This window comes from Vulpes vulpes, chromosome 12 (assembly GCF_048418805.1).
Source record: "Vulpes vulpes isolate BD-2025 chromosome 12, VulVul3, whole genome shotgun sequence".
NCBI classification, from domain to species: domain Eukaryota; kingdom Metazoa; phylum Chordata; class Mammalia; order Carnivora; family Canidae; genus Vulpes; species Vulpes vulpes.
In genome coordinates this window covers 67,862,334-67,886,025 of record NC_132791.1, presented here as the reverse complement: position 1 = coordinate 67,886,025, position 23,692 = coordinate 67,862,334, and the positions used below count along the sequence as shown (strand labels likewise).

Here is a 23,692-nt window from a genome sequence, read left to right as displayed (position 1 = left end):
TGCAGAGTGTACTGGTATGGCTGGTGCATACAGTGTGCTTGCTAAAAGGATGCGAAAACTTGAAGCTATAGGTGGAGTCAGGGGCCAGATTTCTGGAAGTCTTGAATGCTATGCTAATAAGCATGAACTTCACCTTTACTGTATATATATACACATATATATATATTCTATATTCTTAAATAGAAAGTGTTTTGGCAAACTTTTTCAAAGATTTAAAAAAGAAAAGCTGTCATTTGGTTGATTTAAGAAATGTCTTTCGTGGCTTGTATTCCATCTCTTTGTTGAAATTGTCCTTGATATAAACTGAGGTGTCTCCAGTTTGCCGGCTCCCCTTCTCAAGCAGCACGGCTATTGTGCCTGGGAGATGTGGGAGCCTGCTGGATAGGTTGCTGTTTTCCTGAAGAGCCTTTGGAATCACAGGGTTTGGTGGAGTGATAGAGATCAGCTCCATAGTCAGGTGCAAGTGATTATTTCTCTTACTTTCTCTGTGATGTTCTGTATTCATTGGGCTGACATATTTTTGTTTGTTTGGAATTAGAATTTTAAACATGGCACTGATACTATGTTAACTTCTATGAAATATTCCTAGTATTTCTTTTTTGTTTTTTGTTTTTTTTTTTTTAAGACAAACATTCCTTTTTTTTTTTCTGGAAAGTTGTGAGGATTTGAAAATTTAAGTTCACATTATTTCCCTGTTATTTAAGACACGTTGGTGCTTTATCAACCCTATTTTTCAAAAGATTTACTCTCAGCATAGCTTCTGTGTATGTGTAGAATTAGAGAGGGGGTGTAAATGTGCAAATTCACAGAGAGAACTTTTTTCTATAAATTAGCCTGATTTGCAGGTGAAAGTGCTATTTTAGGTTGAGTTATCCTAACAGTAAAATGAAAAGAACAATGATTGGTCTCCCCATAATATACTTCATGTTGGTTCATCTTTGTGGGACCAGCTGCCTCATCTTTCGAATAAAAGGGTTGAACTAGGGTTATTGCCAGAGCTCTTTCTTACTGACATTTTGTGGTTCTCTTAACTATCTCAGTTCACCAGTTTAATTTGTTTATAGAGGTTTGCCTTTCAACATCTTCAAGCTCTAGAATTGAAAAGAACCTTGGGAGGTCATGTAGTCAAGCTGCTTCATAGAAAAGTGGAAATTTGCTTTCCCTCCACCTACGGTGCTTTTGCTTGCACCTTCTCAAGCTGGCACCCTCCGAATCAGAGCTGATTGTAACATCTGTTACCCCTTTGGTTGCCAGGATTGATTCCACTGATCTGACAGATGGGCAGAGGATCCCTTCCTCCCTTCTGTCCCACGTACCTTCTTCCTGTAGTTGGGAGCTTAGCTATAAAGGGCAACCTGCCTACCTAGAGAAGGACCTTTCTTTGGTCAAGGATATCACACCTTCCTGTTTGTCTTTGTATTGGCTCTCTGTAATGTTTCCTGAAATGACAGAAATGGCTAATGCTTATATGTATCGGTAGAATTTCATGGGGTTTTATTTTCAGTCTGTGATGAGAGCTTAAATTACATCCCTCGTTTTTTTGAGCAATAATAGTGAATAGAGATACTGGAATATATTTACAGTTATCTATTACTGCATATAGTTAGAGAGAACATAATGTTTAGATGTATTTATTAAATAAATGATGCCTACTGTCTTTTGTTTTGTAAATCCAGTCAACATTCAGTAGAGCTTGAAATATTATTTACGTATTATCTTTGCCCTTCATGTAACTGAAAAGGAGAAAACTTCCTCTTTAGGTACCTAGCAAAGTATTTTTAGATTCTGTCAGAACATGAGATTAGTTTTTCTTTTACTGGAATCCTTCACCTCTGATTTTCTAGGTGAAAAGCTAATTGTGTCATTTCTAATTCCAATATCCAACTAAGCAATGTAAATTTGGCTTAACTCTTAACTAGTTGAGACCTGTACTATTTGGGGGTTGTTTTTACTTGGATAATTTGTGCAAAGGCTAATGCATTTCTCACTTGGAAAATGTATGTGTTCCTACTTCCTAACTAATGAGAAAGCAAAGGATATTTTTACTGTCAGCTTTCATCAATTTAGACCTCTCTGAAGGTCTTACTAAATTTTATTTCCATGAGAGTTTTGCTAATGGGTCGTGCAACATTATCCAGGTGCTTGTAGGTAAGACTACAAATTAAAAATGAAAAGGAATGGGTGAACAAATGTATCTTTCTTGTTTTTTAAGAAGTTGGCAGAATTTTAATCTCGCACTCTGATTTTCACTTTGCAGAGTGTTCAGAGAGGATGCAGAGAAGTCTAAGTTAGGTTTTAATGCAGGAGACCAACTTAGGCAATATAAATAATGAATTTCCTAAATGGGTTCTTGGTTGTAATCTTATATGTAGAAGGCAAAAGAGAGTAAATCTTCTAGTCTGTGTATGTTTACCTAATATTATTAGTGACTTTAATGTATTTTACTGGAAAATGGAAGATTGAAGATAGATTTAAAAATAAGCTCCCCAGTTTTATTACCTGTATACTAACTCACTAAATTATTTTGACTCATGTAATAAGTGCCCACCATACGTTTTCACATACTATGCACCTGTCAGTGCTTTTAGCCTAATTTGTGGGCCTGGTGGTACTTGTCATTTATGGAACACCACCTACCCTAAATACTGGAGTTTCATAGAGTGAGCCCCAGACCTTCCTGTCTTTTTATACTGCATTCTTTTCCTGGGCAGTCATATCTACTCTTACAGTTTCATTCTTGTTTGTTTGTTTGTTTGTTTGTTTTAAGATTTATTTATTTGAGAGAGAGAGAGCATGCACAAGTAGGGGGAAGAGCAAAGGGAAAGAATCCTCAAGCCAACTCCCTGCTGAGCATGGAGCCCAATGTGGGACTCAGTTGCACAACCCTGAGATCATGGTCTGAGCCAAAATCAAGAGCCAGAGGCTTAACCAACTGTGCTTAACCCAGGTGCCCCACACTTTTGCAGTTGTAAATATCAATATATCATAACAAAATATCAATGTAAGTATTGATTTTGGCTTTCTGTATTTATTTCATTCATTTGCAGGAAAGTCTCACAGACATAATCAAGCTAATTGTGTCTGAAACTACCCCTTTGATTCTCTCCTTCTTCAGGTATTCTCTAGTTTCCTAATCTTCCCTGCCTCCATCTTTTGCCAGAAAGCTGAGGGTCCTTCTGACTTCTACTCCTTTATACAAATACCCTCACTCAAATCTGTCACCAAGTGCTATCTCTTCACCTCTACACCATATCTCATTTTTCTACTTTATCACTGTTGCCATCACATTAAATCAAAACACTATGTGGCCTGAACCAATACAGTAGTCTCCTACCTGGTTTCTCCACATCCAGTTTGGCCAACTCCATTTACAAATAAAAGCCAGGGCAGTTGTTAATATGTAAATAAAATTATGTCATTCTTTTTTTTTTTTTTAAGGTTTTATTTATTTATTCATGAGCGACACAGATAGAGAGAGGCAGAGACACAGGCAGAGGAAGAAGTAGGCTCCACGCAGGGAGCCCGACGCAGGACCCGATCCCAGGTCCCCAGGATCACACCCTGGGCCAAAGGCAGGCGCTAAACCGCTGGGCTACCGGGGCTGCCCAAAGTATGTCATACTTATAGTTAAAACTCTCCAGTGGTTTTCCATTGTTCTTAGAAGAAAGATCTGTCCATCCCAGAAGATGGAGTCTATCTGAGTTTGCCAGGGCTGCCATAACAAAGTAGGTCAGACTAGGTTGCTTAAATAACAGAAATTTATTTACTTACATTCTAGAGGCTAGAAGTTTGAGATCGAGGTGTCAACAGGATTGGTTTCTTCTAAGGCCTCTGTCTTTGGCTTATAGATGGCCACATTCCCTCAGTGTCTTCACATGGTCTTTTTCTGTGTGTTCTGGGTCCTTACTCCTCTTCTTATAAGGACACCAGTCATGTTGAACTCAGGCCCATCTACATGACCTCATTTTACTCTAATTGTCTAAGACCCTAACACTATATACAGTTATGTTTTGAGATCCTGGGGGTTAGAATTTCAATGTGAATATGGGGGAGACACGACTCAGCCCACAACAGTACCTAAACTGATGGTTGAGGGAGTTGTGAACATGTATAATTTTATACATGCATTTGCATTACTCTAAGTAATGTCTCAATGTTCCTTATGGTCTTGCTTCCACTACCATCTTTTCATCAAAATCTTAACTGCCTATTAGGTCAACATATTGCTTTGAGTAGCTGTTGAAAAGATACTAGAAACGTTGGTATACAAGTATTCACTCCCTGTTTTCATTTCTTTTGGGTATATATTCAGGAGTGGAATTGCTGGTAATTCTTTGTTTAACTTTTTCAGGAATTTCAGGTTGTTTTCCACAGCTACTGCACCATTTTACATTCCCACTAGCAATGTGTATGGATTCCAGTTCCTCTACATCCTCATCAACAGTTGGGTTTTCTCCATTTCCACTGGCAAAATTATATTTTTCTTAGTAAAGGTGAAGAAGTATCTCATTGCAGTTTTGACTTGCATTTCCCTAATGACTTATGATGTTGAATATGTTTTCATGGGCTTACTTAACCATTTGTGTATCTTTTTTGTTTTGTCCTTCGCCTTTTTTTAAACTGAGCTTGTCCTTTTGTTGTTGATTTATAGGAGTTCTTTATATATTCTGGTATTATACTCTTACTAGATAATGATTTGCAAGTATTTTCTTCCATCCTATGGGTTGTCTTTTTTTGTCCCTTGCTTCTTTTAAATCTTAGCTCAGATGTCATCATCTCGGTGAGACCTTCTCTGACTACCTACTACTGAATCTCCACCTACCCACCTCCCCTTTCCCTGCTTTATTTTTCTTCCTAACACTGAACATCAATAGACATTCTTACATGCATGTATGTGAATTGTTATTGCTGTTGGTCTTACTGTTACAAATCTTGTTTGTTGTCTGCCTTTGTTAACTAAATGAGGGGTACTTTTGTCTCTGTCACTCATTACATATATGTATTTCTAGAATAGGCCCTTTAGGGATTTAATCCATATTTATTGAATAAAAATGAACAAATGAATTTAATACCTAGTGGTTCCATCCTCTTTTTTTAATTGGTAAAATATGGCACACATACATAGAAGAAGCACAGTGACTTGTAAAAGAGCACCTTTAGCCCATCACCAAGAAATATATACAGTATTGTCATTACATCAGAAGCCTCCCTTATGCCTCCTCCTCCTAAGCACTACCTCCTCTGTCCTCTATCCAGAGGTGATCACTATTTGAATACATCTGGTAATATCTTTGTTGCTTACTTTATAGTTGTACTAAGAATTTGTCTCTAAAACCTTTTTTACTGTTGTTTTTTAAGTCCCCATATAAATGAAAAAAATCAATATGTGTCTTCTGTTCCTTTCTCTGACATTTATATGTTTGAGGGTCATGCATGATGTCGTATTTAGCTATAGTTATTTTCTTTTCTTTTTTTTTTATTTTTTTTATTTTTTTATTTTTTAGCTGTAGTTATTTTCACTTCTATATAATGTTCCATCGTATTGCTGTACTACACTTTATTTACATATTCTGTTGAAAGAAATTCTAGTTACTTCCATTTTTTCGTTCTTTTGAATATTAATGCTATCAGTATTCTTGTACTGTCTCACGGTGTCTGTATGTGTACATTTCAGTTGAACATAACATGAATACTTAGGAGTGAATTTTGGGGTCATAGGGTATGCATATATTCAGCTTGAGTAAATAATACCAGCCAAGTTTTCAGAGTAGTTAACAAGTTTTCATGCCTTCCAGCCATATGGTTGCTAATACATTTTTACATGGTTTTGGCTGTTTGGATGCCTTTTGTGAAGTGACTCTTCAAGCCTCTTGTCTTTTTTTTTTTTTTTTTTTTGCCTTTTTAAAATCAGAGCAAGGCTATCAAACCAGGGCACTCTTGGGCAGCCCAGAAGTACTGCTGTCTGCTGGGGAAACTGCCAGGAAACCTACCAAGAAGAGAACTATCCATAATTTTTAGTTTCTCTCCCACTTGTATTCCACCAGAGCCAGGCTTCCAGATCATCAGCACATAGCTGGAGTCCCTTTTAACAATCTCATCTGGCATCATGAGAGTCTCCTGACTGTTTCCTCCTTCACTCCAACCAAATACCACCAGCCAGGTGGCTTTTTTTTCTTAATGAAGTATAACTGACACAACATTGTACTAGGTTTAGGTGTACAACACAATGATTGGATATATGTTCTGGTCCATTTTTAAATGGAGTTTTGCCTCTTTTAATTTGTAGTAATTTTTGTATATTCTGGGTATGAGTCTCTGTGGCTTTCCTTTTATTTTTCAAAAAAATATATTTATTTATTTATTTATTTATTTATTTATTTATTTATTTATTTATTCATGAATGAGAAACACAGAGAGAGTGAGAGGCAGAGACAGAGGCAGAGGGAGAAGCAGGCTCCATGCAGGGAGCCTGATATGGGACTTCATCCCGGGACTGCGGGATCATACCCTGAGCCAAAGGCAGACTCCAACTGCTGAGCCACCCAGGTGTCCCTCTGTGGCTTTCCTTTTAGTTTTTGATGATGTGACTTGATGAATGGAAATTCTGGGTTTTAATATATTCTCACTTATCCATCATTTCCTTTATATTTAGTATGTGAGATAAACAGTACACATCACCCATCCTCTTTATCCCCCACCCAACAATAACAACAAAACAGAATCACAACAAGAAAAACTATCTTATTTACTGACCTCACCTTTAATGTTAAAAAAAAAAACAAAAAACTTTGTTTATGTGAAATGGTATGTATAATAGTATCTTGACCTAGTTGGGTATTGCTAAATTACTTCCTTTTTTTTTCTAGTAACATCTTACCTATTGAAACTGTTATCTGTATTTTGTCTCACATAAAAAGAACAGTTCTGGATAGCCCTTAATTTCCAACTGAGACTCTTCTAGTTCATTGTCCATTGTTGCATGGTTGTTTTCCTTAGGTGGCTTTCTTACCACGATGTGCCTCTGTGTGCTCATCTGTTAAAGAGGAATATTTTATGACATGCCTCCTCTTCAGACTGTTTTAAAATTAACATGAAGTAATGTAGGTGAAAATACTTTGAAATGTTACCAGTGTCAGGACTTTTAGATTACATATAATCATCATACGAGCCTATTTCTTTTTTTATTTAATTGAATAATTATTTATTTATTTTTTAATTTAAATTTTGGTTAATATACAGTGCAGTATTGCTTTCTGGAGTAGAAGTCGGTGATTCATTACTTACATACAACACCAGATGCTCATCATAACAAGTACCTAATCCCCATCAGCCATCTAGCCCATCCCCCACCCACCTCCCACCATCAACCCTCCCTTTGTTCTCTGTCTGTCGTCAGGAATGTCTTAGGGCTTGTTTTCCGTATCTCCTTTTCTTTGCCCCCATCCCATATGTTCATCTGTTTTGTTTCTTAAATTCTGCATATAAGTGAAATCATATAGTATTTATCTTTCTCTGACTGGTTTATTTTGCTTAGCATGATATCTTCTAGTTCCATCCATGTCATTGCAAATGATAAGATTTCTTTTTTTTTTTTTTTTTTATGGCTGGGTAATATTCTATGGTATGTGTGTGTGTGTGTACTTCATCTTCTTTATCCATTAATCAATCGATGGACATTTGGGCTCTCTCCATATTTTGTGAGCCTATTTTTGTGTGTGTCTGAAAAACAACTGTAATATTTTTTATTTTTTATTTAAAAGCACACTTGTGGAATTTCATGTTGTCTGCATTAACACGGAAGAGGTAATTATATAAACGCATGTAACCTGACAATTTTTATGGGACCCGTGTGGTCCATCTCTAAAAAGAGTTTTTCTAAGAGTTATCCATTACAGCTAAAGCCCAGGGTGAATTTTCTTTTTCTTTTCTTTTTCCTAAAGTGGAGTTGATATGCAATATTATATTACAGTTAACCTTTGAATGATATGAATTTGAACTGGGCAGGACCACTTATACGTGGATTTTTTTTTCATTAATACAGTACAGCACTGTAAATATATTTTCTCTTATGACTTTCTTAATAACATTTTCTTTTTTGTAGCTTTATGATGTATATACAGTATAGAAAATAAAAACAGTAAATAATCTATGTAACTTACAAAATTTGTATTAATCTATTGTTTATGTTATCATTATTAGTAAGGCTTCCAGTCAACAGTGGGCTATATTATATAGTTAAGTTTGGGCAGAGTAAATGTTACATATGGATTTTCAACTTAAATGGAGGGGGTCAGCATCCCTAAGCCTCATGTTCAAGGGTCAACTTTAGCTTCAAATGTACAAATGATTCAACATTTATGTATATTACAGAGTGATCACCATGATAAATCTAGCTACCGTCTGTCACCATACATAATTGTTACATATTATTAACTATATTGCCTATTCTGTATATAGTATCCCTATGTCTATTTATTTTATAAATGGAAGTTTATACCTTTTAATCCCTTTTCTCTGTTGCACTTAGCTCCTCACCCCTCTCCCCTCTGGCAGCCAGATTGTTTCCTGTATCTATGAATCTGTTTCTGTTTTGTTTTGTTTTCTATATTCCACATGTGAGTGAAAATATACAGTATTTGTCTTTCTCTTTTTTTTAATTATTATTTTTTTTTAATTTTTATTTATTTATGATAGTCACACAGAGAGAGAGAGAGAGGCAGAGACACAGGCAGAGGGAGAAGCAGGCTCCATGCACCGGGAGCCCGATGTGGGATTCGATCCCGGGTTTCCAGGATCGCACCCTGGGCCAAAGGCAGGCGCCAAACCACTGCGCCACCCAGGGATCCCTGTCTTTCTCTGTTTGACTTATTTCACTTAGCATAATACCCTCTAGGTACATCCATGCTGTCGCAGATGGCAAGCTTTCATTCCTTTCATGATTAATATTCTATTTTATTTATATATACTATATCTTCTCTATCCATTCATCTATTAATAGACATTTAGATTGCTTCTATATCTTGGCTGTTATAAATAATGCTGCAGTGAACATAGGTGTTCATATATCTCTTCAGGTTGGTGATTTGCTGGTGGGTTTTTTGTTTTGTTTTGTTTTTTTCATTAACACCCAGAGGGTGGAATTGCTGGACCACATGGTAGGTCTATTTTTAATTTTTTGCAGAGCCTTCATACTGTTTTGCATAGTGGCTACACCAATTTACATTTCCACCAACAGTGCAGGAGAGTTCCTTTTTCTCCCCATCTTTGCCAATACTTGGTATTTCTTGTCTTTTTTGTTAACAGCCATTCTGACAAGTCGTGAGATGATATCTCATTGTGGTTTTGTTTTGCATTTCCCTGATGATTAGTGATGTTGAGCATCTTTTCATGTGTCTTTTGGCCATCTGTAAGTCTTCTTTGGAGAAATACCTATTCAGTTCCTCTTCTCATTTTTAATCATATTGTTTGGGGTTTTTTTTCCTATTGTGTGAGCTTTTTATGTATTTTGATAATTAACCCATTACCAGTTATGTCATTTACAAATTTTGTCTTTCATTCAGTAGCTTTTTTATTTTGTTGGTTTGCTTCACCATACAAAAGCTTTTTAGTTTGCTGTAGTCTTAGTTGTTTACCTTTGCTTTTATTGTCCTTTCCTGGGGAGACAGATCCAAAACAATCTTTTTCAGACTGGTATCCAAGAGCTTATTGCCTGTGTTTGCTTCTGGTAGTTTTATGGTGTCTGGTCTTACACTTAAGTCTTAAATCTATTTTGAGTTTATTTTTGTATTTAGTGAAACAAGGTGGTACAGTTTGATTCTTTAACTTGTAGCTGTCCAGCTACATTTATTAAAGAGACTATCTTTTTCCCACTGTATGTACTTGACTCCTTTTTTGAATATTAATTGACTATATAAGCATAGGTTTATTTCTGGCCTCTCTGTTCTGTTCTGTTGAACTATGTGGTTTGTTTGCATGTGTGTGTCTGTACCATACTGTTTTGATTACTACAGCTTTGTAGTGTATCTTGATTATCTGGAATTGTGATACTTCCAGTTTTGTTCTTTTTCAAGATCACTTTAAGTCATTTGGGGTCTTTTTTGACCATACAATACAAACTTTAAGATTGTTCTATTTCTGTGAAAGATGCAATTTGGTTTTTGATACTGATTGCATTGAATCTGTTCTTCCAGTCCATGAACACAGACTATCTTTACATTTATTTATGTATTCTCCAATTTCTTTTATCAGTGTCTTACAGTTTTTAAAGTACAGGTCTTTTACCTCCTTCGTTATATTTATTCCTAGGTATTCTATTATTTTTTATGCTATTGCAAGTAATATTGTTTTTTAAATTTCTCTTTCTGATTTTGTTATAATTGTATAGAAATGCCACAGATTTATGTATATTAATTTTGTATCCTTCAACTTTACTGAATTTATTAGTTATAATAGTTTTTTGGTAGAGTCTTTAAGGTTCTCTATATTTTGTATCATGTCATCTGCACATAGTGACAGTTTTATATCTTCTTTTCCAATTTGGATGCTTTTTATTTATTTTTCTTATCCAATTACTGTGACTAGGACTTCCAATACTATGTTGAATAAAAAATGGTGAGAGTGGCATGCTTGTCTTCTGACCTTAGAGGAAAAGCTGTCAGCTTTCCACCACTGAGTATAATGTTAGCTGTGGGTCTGTCAGAGGTACATTTCCTTCTGTATCTACTCTGTCAGTAGTTTTTATCATAACTACTGTGTATTGAATCTTATCAAATGTATCTTCTGCATCTATTGAGATGATCATATGATTTTTATCTTTTTTTGTCAGTGTGGTGTATCACGTTGACTAATTTGTGGATGTTGAACTATCTTTGCATTCTGGAATAAGTTCTTCCTCATCATGGTATATGACCTTTTATTTATTTATTTATTTATTTTTTATTTTTTGGTATATGACCTTTTAATGTATGATTCAGTTTGCTAATATTTTGTTGAGTATTTTTGCATCAAAGATATTGGCCTGTAATTTTCCTTTTTTATGGTGGCTTTGCCTGGTTTTGGTATCTTGGTGATGCTGGCCTCATAGGACTCTCGAAGCATTCCTTCTTCAATCTTTTGGAATAGTTTGAGAAAGATAGGTATTAACTCTAGTTTAAATGTTTGTTAGAATTCACCTAGGAGGCTGTCTGGCCTAGGACTTTTGTTTGTTGGGAAGTTTTTTTTTTTTTAATTACTCATTGAATTTCAATACTGATCCGTCTGTTCAGATTTTCTATTTCTTCTGGACTCAGTCTTAGAAGGTTGTATGTTTCTAGGAATTGATTCATTTCTTCTAGGTTATCCCATTTGTTGGCACATAATTATTTGTAGTACTGTCTTATGATCCTTTGTATTTCTCCAGTATTGGTTGTAATTTCCTCTCATTTCTGATTTTAATTATTTGGGCCTTTTCTTTTTTTCTTGAGAAGTCTGGCTAAAGGTTTAGCAATGTTGTTTATCTTTTCAAAGAACTAGCTCTGAGTTTCATTGATTTTTTTTTTTTTTTTTTGGTCTCTATTTCACTTATTTTCACTCCTATCTTCATTATTTCTTTCCCTTTACTAACTTTGAGTTTAACTTGTTCTTTTTCTCATTCCTTTAGGTATAAGATTAAGTTGTTTGAAGTTTTTTTTTGTTTGTTTTTTGAAGTGAGTCTGTATTGCCATAAACTTCCCTCTTAGAAGTACTTCTGCTATGTCCCATGGATTTTGAATGGTTGTGCTCCCATTTTTATTTGTCTCAAGGTACTTTTTTATTTATTCATTCTCTGTTGACCGGTTACTTTTTTATTAGCATGTGTTTGTGGTTTTTCCAGCTTTCTTGTTGTGATTGATTTTATTTTCATACCATTATGGCAAAAATACTTGATATGATTTCAGTCTTCTTAAATTTATTAGGACTTGTTTTGTGACTTAACATGTAACCGTTCCTGCAGCATATTCCGTGTGCACTTGAGAAGAATATGCATCTTGCTTTTGGATGGAATGTTCTATATATGTCTCTTAAGTCCATCTGGTCTTAATGTCTCATTTAAGTCCAGTGTTTCCTTATTGATTTTCTGTCTGGATGATCTATCCATTGAAGTAAATGGGGTGCTGAAGTCCCCTACTGTTATTATATTACTGTCATTTTCTTCATGTCTGAATTTACTTTTTTTTTTCTTCTTCACCAAATCTACTACATGTTACCCGTAAGTTGTCCTGGATAATAACAAGTATCCATTGATATTCCTCTTAAACACACAAGCAATGAAAAGCCCTTCCAGAAATAATTTGTAGTACTTAACAAGTCATTATATTCCTCTGCCAGACAATATAAACTCCCTGTTAGAATCACCATTTTTTAAACAAATTATTTTAACTTAAAATACATTTTGCCTTGTATGAAAATATCCTCTGTATCTGATTACTGGAAAAATGGGGATGTAATGTTCTCATAAAGTTTTTTCTTAAACATTTGACTACATAAAAAGTAGTGAAGTACAGTACTATTTAAATATATATATATATATATATATATATATATATATATATATATGAAAAATACATACATGTATTTGTTTCACCAAGTGATTAGAGGTATATAGTTCAAGTTTTGGTATATAATGGACAAGGTGACAGCGTTTTGATTACTTGCAACTATAGTTTTATGTCACTAAGATATTTCTCTTCTTATTTAGAATGACATAATAGGCTACAGTTTATTATCCAGACTATCTTTCTGACCCTTTGGGGGCGAAAATAGAACTAAGTCGTCAAATCTCATTATCTATTGACAGTGATAGACATGAAGCACATGGATAATTAAACCCATTGTCAAATAGCCTATAAAACTACCATAGCCAGGATTTTCTACATCTCTCACCTGAAAGTTTGTTGTTAGAGTTGCTATTGATAGCTGAGATGGCACGTTTGAATTTCATTTTTATTTTTTTTCTTGCCTTAACAAAGATACTAATGAACCATGAGTTGAGTCAAAGGCCCAGAGTGTTTATAGAGCTAGACAGTCCAAGCCCAAGCACTGAAATACTAATAATTGGACTCTCATTAAACTAAATACACTTCTTATATCTTTGTTGGGTCTAGGCTGCACTGATTTCTGTCCAGACATGAAACTGAAGAGAAGTTGTTTGAAAACATGCTTCCTTAGTGAACAGAATCTTCCACACATTTTCTGAAGAGTAAACAATGAAGCTAGAGAGTTAATTGTGGTTTGATAAAGCCTATTTGTGACTTTCTGGTTACATTCTCAAAGAAAGCTTAGAGTGTGTTTTTCTCCTAAAAATATCACGGTCCAAAGAAATATTCTGATCACGCATTCCTAATATTTGCAGGACCTGAAGCAGTAGTAAAAATGGAGGCCTTGGGCCATATATCTAAATTTAAAGTCATAAATAAAGTTATCAAACTACTAAGTAAATACAATCTGTACTCCTTCCTTGATAATGTACCTTCAGTAGTGTCCTGGAGGGTGAGATTTGAATTTAGAATTCTTGGGCTCTCTGAGGTTCCGTGTCAGAGCTTGACAATGTGGGGAGTTGGCTCTCAGCCAGCCCTCCTTTCCTTTTTGTCCCACATATCTAAGTTCCATCATTTACACCCTAACACAACTGCCCTTGGCCACCCCTTGGGTAAACGTAGATTCTCAAACTCTAAAGAGAATCTCTGTACACATAGATATGGAACACTTAAAACCACTCCTGTATTCTCCCCGTATTCTCCCATATTTCATGGTCTTCTCTAAGTCGCTGTGGGTTGAATGGGAAATGATAATAGCTGTCAGTGATTATACCTGATATTGGCATAAGTTCTTTGCGTATTTTATCTCAGGTATCAGCAGTTTCCCTTCCTGTTGCTGAGTATTTCAGTCAAGCAAAACACTAAATATATATACATATCTCTCCCTATATATACATATATACACACTCACATGCACATGTGCACACATATTATTTTAGCTGTTGTTATTTTAAGAAGTACATTTTCAAAGTTACCTTCCTTCCCTTTCCTTAATGTAACCTTTTAGAAAACGCTACCTTGAAACAAAGCAAAATTCAGGAAACAAGGACCCAGCCTGGCTACGACCTCTGAGTATCCATACAGTAAATCAGTTGTTCACAAACTGATTCAGTCTTTAGTCCTTCCTAACATTCGGATGGGGGGAAAGTAATGAAATTGTCTTGCTTTTCTATAGGATAAACTAAGGCCTATCCTCTTCTTGTAACTGCTGGAAGGAAATATAGCACTACTAGATAATACTGATTTCAACCTTTGGAGATTTAATAATGTGTCAATTAGCCTACTACTTTTATCCCTCCTAAAGAATGAAACTTTAAAGCAGATATGCTCCTTTATTCATTTTAAAGCTAACAACTTAGCTAGGTGTTGCAAGAGAAAAGAAGTGTGGAATTTGATCCTCTGTGCCTTGGCTTCTTGAAAAGGGAGGCAGCATATCTGAACATAGGCTCATTGACTTTCCTGGAGTTAGTGGAAATACTTTGTTTTGAAAACATTGGTTTTTAAAGTAGAAATGGAAATCATCAAAACAGATAAAATGAAGAAAAAAATAGCCATAGAAACAAGCGATGAAGCACGTGAATTCACATCTGTCTTCAACCTTGGTCTGCTTCTTCGTTCATGGTGCCCATTTTTGTCCTGTGAGCATGACAGCATGGTCAGAGCAGGAAACACATTCTTGGCATTCTCTCCTCATTAACTTTCATTTGCCAAAGGTACCTTGCATCAGACACATTTGACCCATCTTCAGAAACTATTCTAAATGTTTTCTCAGTTTACAAAATCACCTAAAAGCAGGTTGGGGTGGGCCAGATTCCCATTGCACTCTGCTACACCATTGTGCACATATGCACAGTATTCCTCTGTACCCATGACTCCCACAAAGGTTGCCCTTGTCACATCTGAGGCGAAAGGAAGGAGTGTGTTGAAGTCTCTGCTTTGAAGCTGTCTCGTTAATTGTTAACTTTTGCTGAGTCTGTACATTAGAAAAGGTAACAGTCTCAGCATGTTAAGATCATAACTGCTAGATTAATGCTTGGAGGCAGCAGCTGTGCTGACGGGAGGCATTAATGGCTAGATGAGTTCAATCAGATACGCCACCTCCAGTGTCTTTGCGTAATGGTATTTGCTAGATTTCAAATGGACTGCTGAGAAAGATGAAATACAATCTCATATATTATCTCTGTCTTGAAAAAAAAAGGTAGATCATGAAATTGTTCTTTTGCTGGCATATATTTTATTAACCTTTGTGGAGTCAACTTAAAGAACAGATGTCCCTACAGAGTTGAAATCTTTTGCTAAAGTAGAGGGTCATTAAGTGGTCTGTGAGTTCTAGGAACAGTGGGGTTGAGTGAAGCAGATATTTTTTTAAACCACTTGGAGAATAATAAGGCATATTCTGGAGCTAACCAGAGAGGAAAAAGCTACAATGTAAATTATGTATAACTAAATTCATTCTTTTTCTTCTTCCTTCCAGAGCATGGAGAAAGTTCTTGTGGAATTCAGTCACAAAGAGTTGTTTGATTTCTACAACAAGGTCTGTATTTTTAAAATAATATCTGCTATGTGGGGTTTGCATAATGTTGCATTCTTTTTATGAATTCTTATTTTTAAATGACCTATTATGGAGCTAAGTTCTTTAAACATCCCTTGTAAACACCGTATGTTTCACGGCAGGAAGCATTGCTGAGATGAAGAGAATCTGACAAACTAAATCAGGAAGAAAGTAGAAATGTTTTTTTGTTTTTTTTTTTTTTTTAGAAATGTTTTTAATTAAGGCAAGAGGATTATTATCTTACCTTAAAGTAAAGCATTAAGTAATGAAGTGTGTGGTACCTAGCCACACTGGCATGTTAGGTATATTTAATACTAAATATTTTAATTTGGGGCCTAAGGGAGAAGGGAGATGTCAGGCTTGTAAAGATTTGTCTTTGAGGGTATGTCTTATTTCTGTTACTGACTTTGAAATCCAGGAAGATGCACTACCCACCCTTTCAAAAGTCTTGCATAGTGATCATTCAAATTAAAACAGCTGAGTATATTTAAAACAGTAGAACTCAGACATCGTCCTTAACAAATTTGAAAACTTAGATCACTGCTATGAATTCTAATATCTTCATACAAAAAGAAAACTTTTCTACATGGTAGATCTATTGCTGTATGAATGGATTTTAATATGCATGGTTGCTACTGCCATTCTTTCCCTCCTATCTGCAAGTTTCTGAACAACCCTTCATATGCATTTCTCTCTTTTCAGCCATTTCTTCTCTTGTTTTGTCTTTATAAATAGCTGGAGACCATACAAGCACAGCTGGATTCCCTTACATGATGTTCTCTAAGACCAGTTCCTCCATCACACTCCTGCCACCTCATCATTCTGCTCTGAAGATAGACTGCCAGGTTGTGTTTTCTGAAGGATTCAGTAGCTTTCTTCTTATAAACTGCACAGCTTATCACTTCATAGAGAAATAACAGCCAAGTGAGATGATTGTTTTTAGAGCTCCTAACACACATTCTCTCGCTCTGTAAGCCAAGGGCAAACAATTGTTAAGAATACTTTCACTTTAAAGGGAACAGTAAATACCATACTGTTATTACTGTCTTGTTTTTGCTTTATTGCCTGACCTGTTTATTTTTACATATTTGAGGATACTTTATGTATCAAGGAGGATCCATGGATACAAAGTACGATGTGTAGCTTAGAATACAGAACTCCAGTAATTACATTAATAAAAGCAAAGAAAGCAACCAAATGCAATAAAAAACTTTATTTTTCCTTGAATATAATGATGTTTTGCTTGGGAAATATAGGAAAGAAATTTAAAATAGAGCAAGTAGTAGTATATCAGTTAATTCCACTGTGAGCTTCTGAATGCACTTTAATTTTTTTCATTGAGTGTAATGATCTAATGATAGTCTAGGTTTTCATGTGCTTTTCTTTGTACTACAAATTAATAATGATTCACTTCATAGCATGGAAGACAGGTTCAGACCATCAATAAAAATAATTGTCATGAGTGCTAAATAAGTATCCTTAAAATTTCAAAACAGATACCTTTTACATTTTCTTCCTATAAATATGTTAATTAATTTTAGTCCATTAAATGTTTATGTTTTAGAATTAGGTGAACTGAGGTACACACAGAATTTTATGCGGTGACTATATAAATGTGAGTATGGTTGCCTATAAAAAAAAAAATACTACCAGTTGAAATTTTATGACTGAAATACTTGTTCTATATTGTTTCCACAAAGAAAGACAGGAGGAGGGAGTGGGAAGATAGAAGGGGGAAAATTGAGGAAAACAGAATTTTTTTTTTTTTTTTGAGGAAGACAGAGATTGATTAGAGTCAAGCACAACTTTCTTCGTATGAAGAAATTTGATTTCAGAAATGTCCTATGGTTAAACAAACAGCCACTGAAGTTAAATCACATTCCTTCTATGAGGTATCTGCATCATATAAGTGCTGAAGGTCTCTCAAATAAATGTTCAATATTTGGAAGTTATGCCCTTATGTATGCCGTATGTTGTTGTTTAGAATGATTGGCAGTTTGGATGATTTCAGAAAGTAATATTACCATTGCTGTCCATAGTTGATTAATTTGAAAAAGTTTTTTTTAACTTAAACTTCCATTAATAAGATATCTGGAAGACATGTTCATAGTATAACAGCATTTATTTCCATATGTAGCTTATGGGAACTGTCTAATGTTGTTACACTCTGTTCTGCCTGTTCCAGAGGGAGCTCCCTGACTACTTAAACATTTTGGGAGCTATTCTTTCAGACTTCTTATATACAAAAACACATACATCATCTCAAGTGGAATTTGTTAGGGCCTCCTGACAGTGACCATATGGATAGGTAGAAATTTTCATTGGTTTAATGGCCAATTTAACTCCCATTGTAGCTATCTAAATTAAACATGACAGTCCAAAATGAAATTCTCGATTAGTAGCTCATTTTATGCTCCCTAAAAGGCCTGGTTTTATACTAAGAATATTATCTAAAACTATACAAAAATGTGGTAAAGAGCTTCCTCTCAATGAGTCTAGTTCAAGAAAGTCTGACCAAGGGCATTGAAGAAAGGACAAGTAGAAGGTCGAATTCCAACTGAGAACATAATTATTCCCAAAATATATTTAATTGCAGATAATTTCATTCCATGAGGCACCACTGTTGTTGTGATGCACGAAAGAAAATACTCCCAAACAGTACTGAGTACCTGTTACTTTTTCATAGAAATATGGGAGATAGAGAGACAAGTGCTGGAATCTCCTCTCTTAGCAGGCACTCTTAAATGAGTGCTTGACATGAGGATGGGGCACACTTACTAGAAAAGAACTAATGTACTATTTTTACACCTACTACAAATAATATTTGTGATTCTCCAGTAATAATTTGTGATTCTTTTTAATTAGGAAAAAACAAAAATCATAAAGAAATAACCTAAAATTATAGACTCTTATCATCCAAATGGCCATTAAATGACATTTTGGTAGATTTTACTAACGTGGGTTTTGTTTTTTTTTTACCCATATGACTTTCTCATTATTTTTTTCTCTTTTTTTCTTCCTTTCCTAACACATTGAAATAATGCCATAAATAGTTCCATACTTTGCTTTGCTTATGTAACATTATACCTGAGCGTTTTTCCTGTCCTTAGAATCTAAAATATAATTTTAATGTATATTAAGTAGCCCATCATGTGCATGAGCTCCACTTTATGTAGTTATCCAATCTGTTGTTGGACGTTTAGACCAGTTTTTTAACACATGAAAGAACTCACTGGTGACATATCTTTATATCTACAACCCCTGGACCACATCTGTCATTATTTTAGTAGTATAGACAACTAGAGGTGGGATTACATAAAAAGTATGAAGATTTATTTTCAATTTTTATCTTTAATGAGATTTTATTATAAAAATAATAGTTGCCCATAGTTTAAAAAAAATTTCCTCTTTTGCCAGTCTCACTCCCCACTTCCCAGAAGTGCCTCCCTAACTACTTGGAAACTCTTGATCTATATGTTTTCAGATCTCTTATGTAAATACACACACGTGCACATGCCTTTTTGTGTATTTTTTTACTTATATTTATGTGTGTCTGTATGTATTTTTAAGTAGGCTCCATACCCAGCATGGAGCCTAACATGGGGCTTGAACTCACAACCCTGATATCAAGACCTGAGATGAGGTCAAGAGTTAGTACACTCAACCGACTGAGCCACCCAAGCACCCTTATTTATATTTATTTTAAAGCCATGTTTGCATATTGATGAATTCTTTTCCCAAAGGCCCATATCCATTTATACCATCACCAACAGTAAGTGAGAATTCAGCTATCTCAAGACAACTTCATCACTGGTTTCTCCTACTGCTCATCATTTCATTCTCCACATTATCCTTAACCTGGGACCAGGTTTTGGGAAGAATATGATGTGAGATAGTTGGACGCTGGAACATCACTAATTACTTGGGGTATGTCACACTGATGACACCAGAAAAGTTGAAGAGGAGATCTGTTCTATAATTAGCAAATGTGAGAGGCACTAGCACAGTATTTAAGTGTAAGGACATTGAAGCCAGACATGTATTTTAACAAATATTCAGTGAGTGCCTATGATTCTAGGAACTTTGTATACTAGCACCATATTAACAATGATGAACAAAATAAACATGGTTCTTAAAGCACAATATGTTAGAGTCAATTTTTTAAAAGCAAGAAAATGTAATACATTGTGATGAAGTATAGGATGGAAAATAATTGGCTTCTATTAAGAGAAGATCAGAGATAGAACCAAGCTTAGATTGGGGCACCAAGGAAAGATTCTCTGAGGACTTGAGATTTGAAGTGAGTCCTGTGGGATGAGGTAGAACAAAGCAATTGAAGAACAGAGTAACTAATACTTGATCTTAGCTGAAAGGCCAGGAAGCCATGAGAAATAGAGTAAATAATAGAAGAGCAGAGTGAAAAGCCTTCTTGACATGTAGAATGGCCCATGCAGCATTCTAGAGATTGGGAAAGGTTTAGCACATTTAAGAACCAAAGAAGATCCATGTGACCAGATGTCGTGGGTAAGGAGACATTATGGTTATAAGGTGGTCCTGTCACTTCTACCACCAGAATGTCTTGCAGATTTAGGGCACTGCCTTTTTTGGGCAACCGCTGTCTTTGACCTGGACTACCCTGCCTCCACTCTAGCCTCCTTCAATGCACTCTTCACACAGAGCTGATATTTCTAAAACATCAGTCACATTAGTTATACCATCTCTCTGCTTAGAATCCTTCAAAGGCATCCATTACACTTTAAATAAAATTTTAAGTGTCTGGACCCTCATGACAGTCTAAGAGTCATGTCCTAGTTCCACTACTTTATGTGATACTAAATTTGCTCAAGCTCAGTTTCTTCATCATAACCCAAGATAAGATAACTTGTATATTACAGGATGGGATCAGAATCTGAATTTTTTTTTTCTGGAGCTCTCTTTCTACCTATCTCTTCTGATTCTGACCAGTCTTTTGCTCTAACTCTGTTCTATGAATTTTTATCTCTTACCTAAACAGTGTTTTATACACCTTACTCATTATTCCAGGGGTCAGCAAACTATGCCCAGCCCACCCCTTGTTTTTATCAAGTTTTATTGTAACATAGCTAGGTAGGTAGGCTCCCAGTCATCCCTGCCTTTTGGTATTCACATCTTGGTACAAGGTACCTCTGTCCTTGAGGGTGAGCACCACTGTTACTTGCTTCTAACCACTCAAATCTGACAAAGGAAATGGGATGTCACTCCCCTGATTGTTGCATTATGTAAAATTTTGTTGTGCTACCAAACTAGCTGTAGAGATTTCCTCCCTCCTTGGCTTGGGAGAAGCAAGCTGCCATGTTGTGAGAAGGGCTGTGGGCAGAATGATACAATGAGGAACTGTGGGTGACCTCTGTGAGCTGAGCGCAACCAGCAGCCAGGAAGAAGCTGAGTCCCTAGGCCGGCAGCCCTACAGCCATAGGAAATAAATCTACAAACAACCCAAGTAAGTTAGGAAGTGAACTCTTTCCCAGTCAAACCTACAGATGAGGACACAGTCCCAACTGACCATGACTACAGCCTTGTGATAGTTTATGTGAAGGACTCAAACTCCAGCCCACAGTAACTGTGAGGTAATGAATGTGTGTTGATTTAAACTTCTAAATGTATAGTAATGTGTTACACTCTAACGGATGACTAAAACAATAGCCATGCTCTTTTGTTGACATTTAGTCATAGAGTCTATGACTCCTTTGTCCTGAAACAGCAAGGATGAGTAGTTGCCAAAGAGAATATGTGCCCTAGAAAGCCTGAAATATTTACTGTGTGGCTCTTAGAGGAAAGGTTTGCAGACACATGCCTTAGGCCATCCTTCCCTGGGGCATCCGTAAAGGATGGAGCAGTTGGCAGGGATACAGAAATCTGTCAGGTAGATGTGGTGTATCTCTCTTTAGCAGCATTTTAACTTTTACCAGCCACATGGCCATCAGTTGAAAATTCTATTTTCCATCCTCTACAGCTACTGCAGCCATGTGACTAGGTCTTGCCAGTGAAATGTGAGTGGAAATGACATTCATCTTCAGTTTTCTTTCCCCTTTCTAGGATTGAAGCATAGATTTGACTGAGCAGACAAGGATAATGCCATCAGGGTAGGGAGCAACAAGATGGAAGGAAGCTGGGTCCCCAGATATCCTGTGGAGCAGTGCTACTGTTACATCCTTAACAAGCTGCCATTTCTAGACCATCATATAAGGAATTCAACATCTTGTTTGAGCAACTGTGTTTGGGATCTTTTTAATTCAGCAGCTTAGCCTAAAGCCTAACTAACTAATATGGGGGTAACATAATTCTTATTCACCAGTTATCTAAACCATTTGTATTTTTAAAGAGACATGAATATTTTATGGCAGAGAGTTCGAAACACATATACATATTAAGGAGAAAAAGGGAAGCTTTTAAAAATCTTTGTGCTTGCTGCCTGCAACTTTAGGCTAAGCCCTTGAACTATTGGGAATAGATATATTCACCCTCTTCCCCCAGCGTGGCTCCTTTGAAGGAAAAGTTTGAGGAGCCAGCGGTGTATATTGTAAATTTCCCCCAAAGTCTTTACATAATCCTTTTTTCCACTGTTGAGGAAGAAGGCCAGGACAATTCTGGCTTGTTCAGGCTCATTAGTCAGAAGCTGCTCAGGAATTAGAATTTAAGTTTCAGATGAGTCCATTTTGCTTCCCCTGAAACTTTGATTTTTGTCATCATTATGCAAATACTTCTACTCAATACACCAGCCTCATTTAATGCTAAAATTAGGAACACATTAATTTGAAGGATTTTATAGTAAAGCTTAATGGCATTTATAATTTTAGAGAACTTCAAGGATTTTATCATTGCTTCTTCTCTGCTGCTCCTCCCCACCCTGACGCATACTTTTGAAGCTTTTAATAGTCGTTTTGCTTTTCTCTGAGGTGTAAAGGTTGTACTAGCTGATTGAAGGTCCACGATTTACATCCAACTGATGGCAGTTTTCATAGACTGCTTTGCTTGCTTTATTTGAAATGGAAAGTTATTAGTTTTTATTTCAAAAGAAATAGTCTGCAAAGACAAGACAGTTGAAGCAGGCCCAGTCTAAAAATCTGTAAGGAAGAGGATGTTACAGGATTAGTGAAACTGGCAGGAAAAATAATGAATATATAATAAGCTTCCCTTCATAAAAACCAGAGTTCGGTCATCTTTAGCATCTTTTAATGAGAATCTGAGAATCTCATTTTCTAAATGACTCGGGTTTTTAAAATATTTTCTCTTCAAAGGAATCTAGGTAAAGGACAGAAGGCGAAAGCAGTTAATAGTAAATGTACCTGTTGCATTTATTTCTGGAACTGAGTTTTTAAAGAACACAATACATCACACCTGAATTATTTAAGAAAAAGTCAATAATAAGGTTTTTCTCATCTGTAATAAATGCAGCTTTGCTGCGAGGCACAGAGCTCTGTGATTTCTCAAGGTGTTTCCCCAAGCCTCCTTGCTTCTGATACTACCAGATTTCCTTTATGGTGTTTCTAGTTTACATCTCCCATTTTTCATGCAGGTTCATTTCAGATTCTTCTTCTAGGCTACTTAGGAACAAAGCAAAAAGCTGTCCCCAGAAACAGGCTGCTGTATCCCTCCCACCTTCGAATCTTCAGCATCCCTCCCTGTCCAGAAATGTGGTTATGCTCTGGCAGCAGAGCACAGTAATTTTCCAAGTGATCAGAGAAAGTAGTGACTCATACATCCCAGGCCATGTGCTCCACTTTGCCATCCAGCATCTCACTCTATTACATGCTGATGTAAGTAATCCTGTGACATCAGGGTCCTTAGGAAATATTAGCTGAGTGAATTAATAGAGTACATAACTAGTTTTTTCCCCCATGCCTCTCTTATTTGCACAGTATCATCCAAATTCTTAAAAACAGAGACATCATAAATTTCAAATTTACAAGAGTATTTTTCAAACTGATTTAGCAATGCACAGGTAATCCCACGAGGGAACAGTTACAACTGTTCTGGGGAGGATCTCCTGAAAGTCACTGTGTTCTTGGGGAGAACAACAGCCCACTGAACTGCTAGAGACCCAGCC

General features: G+C 35.9%; 1 protein-coding gene across 8 annotated transcripts in view; it reads left to right on the top strand.

Annotated features, from left to right (window-relative positions):
* The window catches only part of COMMD10 (COMM domain containing 10), a 182,864-nt gene extending 163,118 nt beyond the window's left edge, over positions 1-19,746 (top strand). For 5 of the 8 annotated variants that reach the window (XR_011995601.1, XR_011995603.1, XM_026015356.2 and 2 more), the window contains 2 exons: positions 15,529-15,588; positions 16,342-19,746. Coding sequence is in view for 5 of the 8 variants with exons in the window: in XM_026015356.2 (XP_025871141.1) it covers positions 15,529-15,588; positions 16,342-16,380 (99 nt within the window). In the remaining 3 variants the exon portion in view is untranslated. Of the gene's footprint in view, positions 1-15,528; positions 15,589-16,308 lie in introns of all 8 variants that reach the window. The other 3 variants (XM_072728766.1, XM_072728768.1, XR_011995602.1) reach the window with 2 other exon arrangements.
* The last annotated feature ends 3,946 nt before the right edge of the window (positions 19,747-23,692 follow it).